The 11,044-nt window shown below is 45.7% G+C and overlaps 1 protein-coding gene across 2 annotated transcripts in view; it reads left to right on the top strand.

The window, feature by feature from the left end:
• The window catches only part of ARFGEF2 (ARF guanine nucleotide exchange factor 2), a gene marked incomplete at its 5' end in the record, with an annotated part of 31,178 nt that overhangs the window by 4,560 nt on the left and 15,574 nt on the right, over positions 1 to 11,044 (top strand). Inside the window, 15 exon segments of one of the 2 annotated variants that reach the window (XM_072403258.1) lie at positions 269 to 299; positions 1,173 to 1,296; positions 2,048 to 2,194; positions 2,891 to 3,070; positions 3,550 to 3,766; positions 3,840 to 4,022; positions 4,367 to 4,488; positions 5,319 to 5,452; positions 6,084 to 6,318; positions 6,672 to 6,771; positions 7,620 to 7,759; positions 7,847 to 7,955; positions 8,845 to 9,055; positions 9,400 to 9,511; positions 9,998 to 10,203. In XM_072403258.1, coding sequence (XP_072259359.1) covers positions 269 to 299; positions 1,173 to 1,296; positions 2,048 to 2,194; positions 2,891 to 3,070; positions 3,550 to 3,766; positions 3,840 to 4,022; positions 4,367 to 4,488; positions 5,319 to 5,452; positions 6,084 to 6,318; positions 6,672 to 6,771; positions 7,620 to 7,759; positions 7,847 to 7,955; positions 8,845 to 9,055; positions 9,400 to 9,511; positions 9,998 to 10,203 — 2,251 coding nt within the window. 2 annotated transcript variants of the gene reach the window in all.

The following is an 11,044-nucleotide window of genomic DNA, read 5'->3' as shown; positions in this document are numbered from 1 at the left end:
GGTGACCCTCCCTCAGGTGTGTGATGGGGGGGTGACGACCCTCAGGTGTGTGATGGGGGGGCGGTGGTGACCCTCAGGTGTGTGATGGGGGGGTGACGACCCTCAGGTGTGTGATGGGGGGGTCGGTGGTGACCCTCCCTCAGGTGTGTGATGGGGGGGGGGGTGACCCTCAGGTGTCCAGCAGTGATGCAGCTAATGATGCCCCATTGATATTTCTCTCCCTGTGTTGTTTATTTCCATTCCCATAATCCTCCTCTTTCTCTTGCAGATGAAATCAAAGCTGAGCTGGATAGAGAGAGGTAAGTGATTTTTTTTTGTCTCCTCGTACACACCGCTCCTAAATACCCCAAAATATTACCACCGGGTTACACCTCAGCAGACAGGAAGAGGGACACCTCCTATATCATGGCTCTGTTCCAACGCTGTTGGCGCTGGGGCGGTCACATGTTCCTGGTTGTTGGTCTGTAGATGACGGGCCCAGGCCCTGCCCACCTGCACTACAGGTGGGGCAGCTCCTGGGGATATAAATCAGACTAGGGGCAATTTGAGGTTCCATTCCTACCCATAGGAGGTGCAATACAAACAGTTGGTGTACCCACAGATCTGCGTGGCGCCCCCTATTGTCTGCAGATATGTGGACGGAAGACACAAAACCAGCAAACATTTCAGTACATGTGACCCTGCACTGTGAGAAAAAGTAAGTGCACCCTATGCCCCCCGCCCCCCAGCCAATATTGTCCTCTGTAGCTGAATATACTTCAAATATATATATATAGGAATTTTATACTCCAATGAGTGACACAGTGCGGTGACCCCACAGAATTGACTCGATGACTGCAAGCTGCCCAGACCATAACGTCTCCACCACCGTGCTTCACATTTGGTATGACATTTTTGGGTGACTTGTTCAGGTTTATCCCCTGTATCTGTGGGTGTGGCCAGAGGGGAAATCTGAATATGATGCTGAACAAACACTTTCCATGGGGTGCACTTACTTTTTCACATGACTGTGATTAGTGACCAGTCGGTGTGTGGTCGGTGCCGCTGTTTGCACATGGGGTGTGGGTACCTGGCGTGTATCTTGTTATGACTGTACATAAGCTCCTGCAGATGGGTAATTGCCCTGGGTTAGGTGCCCTCCAACCTCTACTCATTTCCTCTTCTCATTGCAGACATGGATCAGAACCGCCGGCCAAAGCGAAATTCATCGAAGCTGACAAATATTTCCTCCCGTTTGAGCTGGCTTGTCAGACAAAGTCACCGCGCATTGTCAGCACCTCCCTGGACTGCCTGCAGGTAATTCTGGGGTCCTCCACAGCACCCCCCCCCCACCACCACATGGGGCGGTTTCTGAAGGATTCAGGTTTTCACAATCCCTGGAACAACCAATCCCATTTCTTTCTTTGCATCTCTTCCTTATATTGGTGGTCAGGCAGCTTGCTCTAGTCATAGCATGTGATAGTGGGGAAATTTTCAGTCACTTCCTGTCTGGTGTAAGCGTTATCACATGAACAGGAAGTGACCTTGAATTTTTTAGATAGCAGGAAAAAAAACGAGTTTGGAACCTACTATAGAACCAAGGTTATCAGATATTACCGTGTATGTCTGCATGTTCAGTAAGTGTGTACTGACAGGACTGCTGGGCACCAGGAATTTATTGAGCTCACAGGATTTCTGACAGGACCAACAGATATTAGAAATCGTTAAGACATACAGACGTACTGAATGTGCTGACATGGCACAGCCTGGCTTTCTCCAACACTGCTGGGCACAAGATTGCTGATGGGGTGGTGGTAGACCCCCTCTGTGCTGTGATTGGCTGATAGACCTGAGCCCTGGATCTCACTGGTCAGCTCCCATTGGTTACAGTGTTTTATTATTGTCTATTCCCCTGACTGAGGTCCAGGAGTCCCGGTGTGATAACAATGGGTATGTCTGATGTATATAGAGTATAGATGACTGGTTTGGGGCCCCTGGCATGCAGGCGGTGACACTTTATGGCCAGTTTGGCTCTCTGATGATTTTCTAACAATCTTTCCTCTTCTAGAAACTGATTGCATATGGACACATTACTGGAAATGCTCCAGACAAAGGCATAGCGGGTAAACGGCTCATCGATCGCATAGTAGACACCATCTGTAATTGTTTCCAGGGCCCCCAGACAGACGAAGGCGTGCAGCTACAAATCATCAAGGTACCAGCATGATGACTCGTCAGTGTGATATTGTGTGTGATCCTAAAACATATCACACACTCCGAACACATTGCAATATTAAAACACCTTTATATTATTATTCTTATTACACGGTATTTATATAGCGCCATCATATTACGCAGGGCTGTACAAAGTCCATAGTCATGTGACTAGCTATCCCTCAGAGGAGCTCACAGTCTAATGTCCCCCCATAGTCATATGTCATTATCACAGTCTAAGGTCAAATTGGGGGAAGCCAATTAACCTAACTGCATGTTTTTGGGATGTGGAAGGAAACTGGAGTACCTGGAGGAAACCCACACAGACACAGGGAGAACCTGCAAACTCCATGCAGATAGTGTCCTGGCCGAGATTTGAACCTGGGACCCAGCGCTGCAAAGGCCGGAGTGCTAACCACTGAGCCATCGTGCTTAATGTAATTACCCGAAATTGTCCCTCTGTGCCCACCTGTCTGCACCAACAAAAAAGTCCTGGTATTGATGAATAGTTTCATGGCTGACCACATAAATTTATCTTGAAGACAAGTGACTCCAATCTCCTCACAAATTAAAATGTATTATTGTGGTAGCAGGGGACATCCTGGGGCACTATCAGCTGACATGAGGTTCCTATTTGGAGTGTTGCTATATTCCGAGGGGAAATTGAGTTTATTTTCTGTTTCCTTGATGGTTTCAGGCTCTGCTGACGGTTGTCACCTCCCCGTATGTAGAGATCCACGAGGCCACCGTCCTACAGACTGTGAGGACTTGTTACAACATTTACCTGGCCAGCAAAAACCTGGTGAATCAAACCACAGCCAAGGCTACGCTGACCCAGATGCTGAACGTCATCTTCAACCGTATGGAAATGCAGGCGGTAGGAGAAGCATACAGTTATGGGAGATGTGATGTACAGGTGTGTGTCTCATTGTGTGTCCAGGCTACAATGAATCATGTTATGGAAGATGTGGTGTACAGGTGTGTGTCTCATTGTGTGTCCAGGCTACAATGAATCATGTTATGGAAGATGTGGTGTACAGGTGAGTGTCTCATTGTGTCCAGGTTACAATGACAGCTGTTATGTGAGATGTGGTGTACAGGTGTATGTCTGATTGTGTGCCCAGGTTACAATGAATCATGTTATAGGAGATGCAGTGTACAGGTGTGTATCTGATTGTGTCTCCAGGCTAAAATGAATCATGTTATGGGAGATGCAGTGTACAGGTGAGTGTCTCATTGTGTCCAGGTTACAATGAATCATGTTATGGAAGATGTGGTGTACATGTGTATGTCTGATTGTGTGTCCAGGCTGTAATGAACCTTTTTGACCCTGTTAATATTTCAAATTCATTTCAGACTCAGGAGCTCCGGGATCACGAAAAGCAACAATTGACGCTTCATTCCCCTGCATCTCACAAACTAACAGCCTCTCCACAAGTCACACCCAGATTACACAGCCGCCAGCCGCTTGAGACCCCTGCACCCACAAAACAGGATATCACAAATGCTGTGCAAAATCATGGATCAGAAGATGATGGCGGGATGAGTGGGGGGATACACCCCATAGAGCCGGGTGCGTGTGTGACCTGTGTGTTTGTGTGAATTTACAGAATATTGTCTAACTCTCCTTTATATGTCCTATGTAGCACAAGAGAACACCACTGCTTCTGTAGATGAGACACAGGAGGCCCCGTGTCAGCAGGATGGGGTACAGGAGGCCCCGTGTCAGCAGGATGGGGTACAGGAGGCCCCGTGTCAGCAGGATGGGGTAAAAGATGCGCCATTAGATAATGAGCAGATCCCAGAATGTTCCGGTTCTGACACTCAAGGTTTGTTTCCCCATTCTCCTATATTGGGCTGAATTTAGTGCTATTGCTACAAAACCTGAATTTTTTTTTCCTAGTTCCTGTGTGGACATTGACAAGGATGCACAATAGGTAGCTGGTAAGCTGAAAGTTTTGATGTGCTCGGCTTTTACACTCTCCAGTCTGATTGTAAAACAGTTGTAGGAAGCTGAGAGGAGAATCAGTACAGAATCGGCAGATCGTCCATCGGCCACTGATGTGTTAGGACTTAGATAGGGTCAGGATGAATGTTGTCAGGGTAGCCAATGCTTGACCACAGATTGTGTATTTGTGTGTGTATATATAATTATATAATTTTCTCTTTGCAGAGGTGAACGTACCACATAGTGTTCTGCGTGAGCCTGAAGTCCCTGGATTCTCTCCCCCCGAGAGTGTTCAAACTAATGGAATTGCAGACGACAGACAGTCTGTGTCTTCTATAGATAATCTGGTATGTGATGAGTGTCTGCTGGGTTTGTATTGTTTTGAGGTGAGGTGCCAGCTTTGCTTTGCATACCGTTACCCAAATGTTGCTATATAAGTAATGATGCCTCTGTTTTACCACCTGGCATTGCCGGAATGGATGAGAACCCAACTGCCCCTGAATACATTAATCCCACTCCTGCAGTACTTCTCTTGGTTGGTGGTTCTGTCCAGTCTGGTTCCTTTCATTCTGCAGGTTGAAGGAAATTTGTCCTTGGTGATTTCTATACAGCAGTGATCCATGTTCCATAGGAAATAGGGTGCCTTAGAACCTCTGGTTACTTCATTGGCTTTCCCACTGGGATTTCTTTGTCCTGTTCCTCCTCCCACATATACAGTAGATGTGTGTTGGGGAGCTCCACCTAATATGGTTACAGAATCCACCTTTTAGTTGTGTCTGGGCTACTCTAGTAAATCCTTCCAGCCTATGCTAGTAAGGCCACAGAAATCCAGCCAAAAGCACCAGCAACTGATGTTACCCCCAGATCTATTGGAAGTCAGATTTTGTCCCTACAGAAACATTGCAGGCCTTCTGGTGGAGAGTGTAGGGCCAGTGTCAGTGTCCACTTTCCCTAAGGGAGGTCATTTACCCCATTTATTTTACCGTTTTCCCAGCCTCCCATAAGGAGGTCTCATACCCTTTTCATGGCCTTTCCCCAGCCTCCCACATGGAGGACTGATAGCCCATTCATTATGTGAGTAACTTGATTGGATTTCACAGAAAAGTTCCCTTGTCATTATGTTTTTCTTGTTTTGGATGACCTCTTTTTTTCCCTCTATCTGTTGTGTTCTGTATAGGAGTCAGACTCTCTTCCTGGCCAGCATTCAGGTGCTAAATTCGCCCACATCGTCCAGAAAGACGCTTTCTTGGTATTCCGCTCACTCTGCAAACTATCCATGAAACCCCTTGGAGACGGTCCTCCAGACCCCAAGTATGTGATCTGCCTTTGATTGGTTAGCCCACATGTCATGTAATCTGTCTGGTATATTTGGCTGAATATTGGTGCTGTGTTGGTCTGAGTGGAGCAGAGTAAAAGATTTGTTTGTTGGGATAAAAACTGAATGGAAAGCTTTGGGGTTTAGGTTGAGGTAAACGTATAAACGTCCCAGAATCCTAAAGATCAAAACCTAAATTCCAGAAAATATTTAAAAATTTACCATCGGTAAACTTTCATTCAGCTAAGTGGAAAAAAAATGTATAACTTCTAGGTTTAGGAATTCCCCATTACATCTGACTGTAATGTAGACAATGATTAAATAACTTTGTGAGTGCCTGTTGGGAATAATACAATATGGAATTTATTGCTGAGTCCTCTCAGGTCCGTGATATACAGACGGATGTATTTCCAATGAGGGTCTGATGTACAATTGGGCTGCTTGGAGTTCAGGCCATGGCTGCATTCAGGTATTCGGCTCACAATCCATGGAGTTCAGTGTGATGTCTCCGGTGCCTTCACCCATATGGAAGTGTTCCGGTGACAATGTTATATATGCGGTGACTTTTATATTGCACACAGGGCTGATGGCTGGTAGTTAGTTTGACTTCCCATCTTCTCTTCTCAGGTCTCATGAACTCCGCTCTAAGATCATCTCTCTGCAGCTCCTGCTGTCCGTATTGCAGAATGCTGGCCCTGTGTTCAGGACACATGAAATGTTCATCAATGCTATCAAGCAATATCTTTGTGTAGCTTTATCTAAGAATGGCGTATCTGGGGTGCCTGATGTCTTCGAGCTGTCTCTGGCCATATTCCTCAGTTTGCTCTCCAACTTCAAGATGCACCTAAAAATGCAGGTGGAGGTAAGCTGTGTCCTTGTAGTGTGCAGCCAAGCCCCGGTGTTCCAGAGGTCATTGTATTTTCTTGTTTTATTGGTAGATGGGCTGCTAAAGGGTACAATAATTACAAGACATAGTCATAGTATAGTGAAATGATCTGCTTCTATCTCAGCACAAACTACTCATCTAATCTTCTGTATCATGAGCCATTCTGTATAGAAATACAATTCATACATTCGTTTATCATCTTTATGTAATGCTTTAAATACTGTGCTGCCTTCATCATGCTCTCATTCACCACTGACCAAGATATCTTTGGTGGAGCTAAAACTCTAAGAAGAATTATTTAATATCTGTAATCTCTCCTTTTTTTTTAGGTGTTTTTTAAAGAAATCTTTTTAAATATCCTGGAGACATCTTCGAGTTCATTTGAGCACAAGTGGATGGTGATCCAGACACTGACCAGGATCTGCGCAGGTATCTCATAGCTGACATTTGCTATCTGCACTGACAAAATATAACAATTTAATCCTAGGGAGCTGTCACAGATCCACCCACACATGTAGATCAGGGGGACCATTGTTGTCTTGTGTGACCTGAGCAGGACAAGCAGTGGTCACGTTTTGTTCCCCTTGATATTGAGTTTCCTTCTTGCTTTTTGGGAACACATGTGACCTCTGTTTTATTAGCCCCACTTCTAGGAGGTTTGGACTTTAGGTCATGGTGGAAGGGTATTGCTCCTCTCCCTATGTTCTTTACCTCTGAACATTTTCGTTTTTATCCTTGGAGGGTGGATGGTTTAATTCTTTCCTCCTAGGCCACAAATGGATTTTATGCAAGATATTTTTTTCCTGATATTCTAGCACACAGGGCCCTCAGACCCACAGATTCTAAGCTGTAACTATTTTACTAAAATAAATGGTGATGGAATGAGTTGGTGTTATTTTTTTTGTTTTCTAGTAGAATAGATTTGGCAGTCAGATGCTGCATCCAGGTTTTCATATCACATACATGAGATCTGTGTTTGTGATTCTCCCGCATGTTGGTGGAATCTTGTGGCCGGCCAATATTATTATTCACCTTTCTGAAGGTCTGGGATAGATCCGGGCTGCTGGGTTACACCGCATGGATACATTTGTTTTGTATTACATTTTATTAGTTTGATTTAGTACAAAACTCCCAAGAAAAAGTCTTTCAGTGCTGCTTCCCCTGCCCTGTGCTGGTTTTACCTTTTCTCCAGCATCCTGCGCCCTCTTTCTCTAGTTAGTGTGCAGCCCCTGTAATATAATTCTATAACATTTTCTGATGAATGCATTCCATTGCAGATGCTCAGTGTGTGGTGGACATCTATGTAAACTACGATTGTGACCTCAATGCTGCTAATATTTTTGAACGACTTGTGAATGATTTGTCCAAAATTGCTCAGGGAAGGAGTGGACACGAGATGGGGATGAGCTCCCTGCAGGTGAGGGTGCAATGAGCAGCAGGTGACACCACTGGCTTGATTTTGGTGGCTTATCACCTGGTCACTAATTTCTGTATCCTCTTACAGGAGATTAGTCTAAGGAAGAAAGGTCTGGAGTGTCTGGTCTCCATATTGAAGTGTATGGTGGAATGGAGCAAAGATCTCTACATCAACCCCAACCACCAATCCAACCTCAGTAAGTTGTCTCCATTATTATATCGGCAACCAATGACCCTGTAGCTGCAGCTTGCTTCCAGTAACTAATGGTAGTTGTGTGATATTGGTAACAGTGCAACATTCTGTGCCCCAGACTGTCACCATAAAGATGGAGCTGCACTGACTATACCATTTTGGTTCTCTGTGGTAACAGTTGTACAGCCATTGGCAGGAGTGATGGGGGGAGGATTTGTGTAGTGCAGAACTCCTAGACTTTCCCCTGGCATCGATACCATATTGTTGGTAATTTCTGCTGTGAAATAGGTCATAGTGCAGTGTTCAACCCAGAAATATTTTTAAGCTAGGTGGGAAGAAGCTGTAAGGTGGGTGGTGGACCCTCTATTGTCACCCAGCTCCTCGGTAACCACACAAAAACTGCCGGGTGCTACGCCGTATAAAAGGGGCTGGGGGGGAGAACTCTAGTGGACATAGACAGGTCCACTTGGTGTTTATGTTCACCACTTACTCACAGCCCACCCACATTTCTTCACAATCACCTGAGCAGGAACCCCGACCATCTACTGATTGCTGGGATCCTTCATAAAAGAATAGAAGTTATTACTGGCCAGGTTTTTGGGCTATTAGTAGCCTGGTTGTCATGCCAATTGTTTTAAATGCTGTTACCTGGAACAAGCATGGAGATAAGAAGTCTTTACCTGCAGATTGCTTGTTCTGGCTCCCTGATGTACTGGATGGAGGCCAGCAATCGCAGCCCCATTACCTCCCCCATGATTGAGCAAATTTTAAAGTGCCCCCTCTTCACCCCCACCCATGGTTCAAAGGGAAGTGGGAGCTGCCCTGATGTCCCTTCAGTTCGTTCGTTATATACAATCTGCTCTGATCCCTCAGCTTCTTATCGTCTTTTCCAGCGTCTTCAGGTCAAGAGAAGTCCTGCGATCCGGAGAGCATTGAAAATAAAACCCCAGAAGTATTGGGGCGCAGAAGCAGTGCCAGCTCAGTGGATTCCTCAGTGTCCTTGTGTATCGGCAGCACCGGTACTCAGACCTCAGTCGCCGATGACCCAGAACAGTTTGAGGTCATCAAACAGCAGAAGGAAATCATTGAGCACGGCATTGAACTGTGAGTAGAGGTGTTGGGAGGATCCGGTCAGACTGGGGGAGGTGATGTACAGGACCCAGACTAATGAAAGGTCTCACTGATACAAGATGTGACCGATATGTGAGGCATTTCATTCACTAATTACACCAGGAATCCCAGAAATGGGGGGGGTTACACAGCGTCCAGTGAGAGCTGCCCCAAGATCAGATCACATGCAGCATGTTCACTCTGTGCTTACAATGGGCTCCTTATTCACTCTCATACTCCACTCATTCACTTTGCAAATATATATATAAAATCTACAGATAACTTTGTGTATAGGACTGGTAAAATTATTATAATAATATATTTATCTTTATCTTTAGGTTTAATCGAAAGCCGAAGAGAGGTATTCAGTATCTGCAGGAGCAGGGAATGCTGGGAAGTACCCCGCAAGACATCGCTCAGTTTTTACACCAGGAGGACCGGCTGGACTTTGTAAGTATTAGCATTTTTGCAAGTGCTGTTCCTGGGGGGACAATGAGCATCAATAAATAATGCTGGGCTTACCTTGCCCACAGGAGGGTGGCACGGAGGTTGACTCCACCCCCTCAGGTACAGCTTCCTCTCCAGCAAGGAGAACAGCATAATAATAATATTCTGTACTCAGATTAACAGCAGTGCCATACTGCAGATATATAGCATAGGCAATGCTGTGCCTAGGCAAAAGCAAGTTCCCTGACAGATCATTTCCTGTGCTGTATTTTAGGCACATTTGTCATTTCTCGATGTTCCCTTATAACATACCCGTCTTTAGTTATTTTACTTCTGCTCCACTAACCAATCAATCCATATCTTCTCCTGTGATGGGGCTCCCAATAGCAGAACATGTTGGGTCTGTTGCAGCTGCATTGTGGTTCTGCTGCTTGGCTGCCATACCGGCCCGCAGATGATTTCCTGTGATTGGATTATTTTCCCCCCCAGACTATGATCGGGGAATTCCTGGGAGAAAACAGCCGCTTTAATCGGGAGGTAATGTACGCCTATGTGGACCAGCTGGACTTCTATGACAAGAACTTCGTCTCTGCACTGCGACTTTTCCTACAGGGATTCCGATTACCTGGAGAAGCCCAGAAAATTGACCGGCTGATGGAAAAATTTGCAGCCAGATACTTGGAGTGTAACCAGAGGTAATACACGATGTACAGATAGGGGGGGACATGGTGAATAATATGCCAGATCCAGATTGTAGTATTGAGCGTAAACGTGCATCCTGATTGGTTGCTGGTAGTAACTGAGCTGAGATCATTTCTAAAGAGGACCTGTCATGCTGTGCATCAGTAAAGCAGTGTAAATGGTTAGTTGCTGCGGGGTTACTGCTCTCTGCCCCTTTACCCTATGAGATATAAACCACAGTGTGCTCATAGAGTTATTATTATTATTTAACAGGATTTATATAGCGCAAACATATTACGTAGCGCTGTACATTTAATAGGGGTTGCAAATGATAGACAGATACAGCCCTTGATACAGGAGGAGGAGGGGAGCCTGACCTGAAGAGCTTACAATCTAGGAGGTGGGGGAAGTACACACAATAGGAGGGGGATATGGAATGGTGGGGAGTAGTGAGGGTTAGGAGACAGAAGAAGACGGGTAGGTGAGGGGGAAGCGTTGGGTTATAAATGAGCAGAAAGTAGGAGCAAGCCGAATAGGACGAGGAGACCATTCCAGAGAGTTGGAGCAGCTCTAGAGAAGTCTTGGAGCCGTGCGTGTGATGAGGTTATGAGTGAGGAAGTCATTAGTAGGTCATTGGAGGAGCGGAGAGAGCGGCTGGGGGAGTATTTTTCTACCAGGTCAGAAAAGTAAGTGGGGCAAGAACTGTGGAGGGATTGAAGGCAAAGCACAGGAGATGAATTAGATTCTAAGTTGAAATGAAGGGAACTACAAAGAGAGGCAGCAGAAGATGAGTGGTGGGAAGGCTGTGTATGGGGTAGGTAGGTGGGAAGGCTGTGTATGGGGTAGGTAGGTGGG

Source organism: Pyxicephalus adspersus, chromosome 3 (genome assembly GCF_032062135.1).
Source record: "Pyxicephalus adspersus chromosome 3, UCB_Pads_2.0, whole genome shotgun sequence".
In the NCBI taxonomy this organism is placed as follows: Eukaryota; Metazoa; Chordata; class Amphibia; order Anura; family Pyxicephalidae; genus Pyxicephalus; species Pyxicephalus adspersus.
The sequence above is the reverse complement of the archived record's forward strand: the minus strand, read 5'-3'. Positions and strand labels throughout refer to the sequence as shown.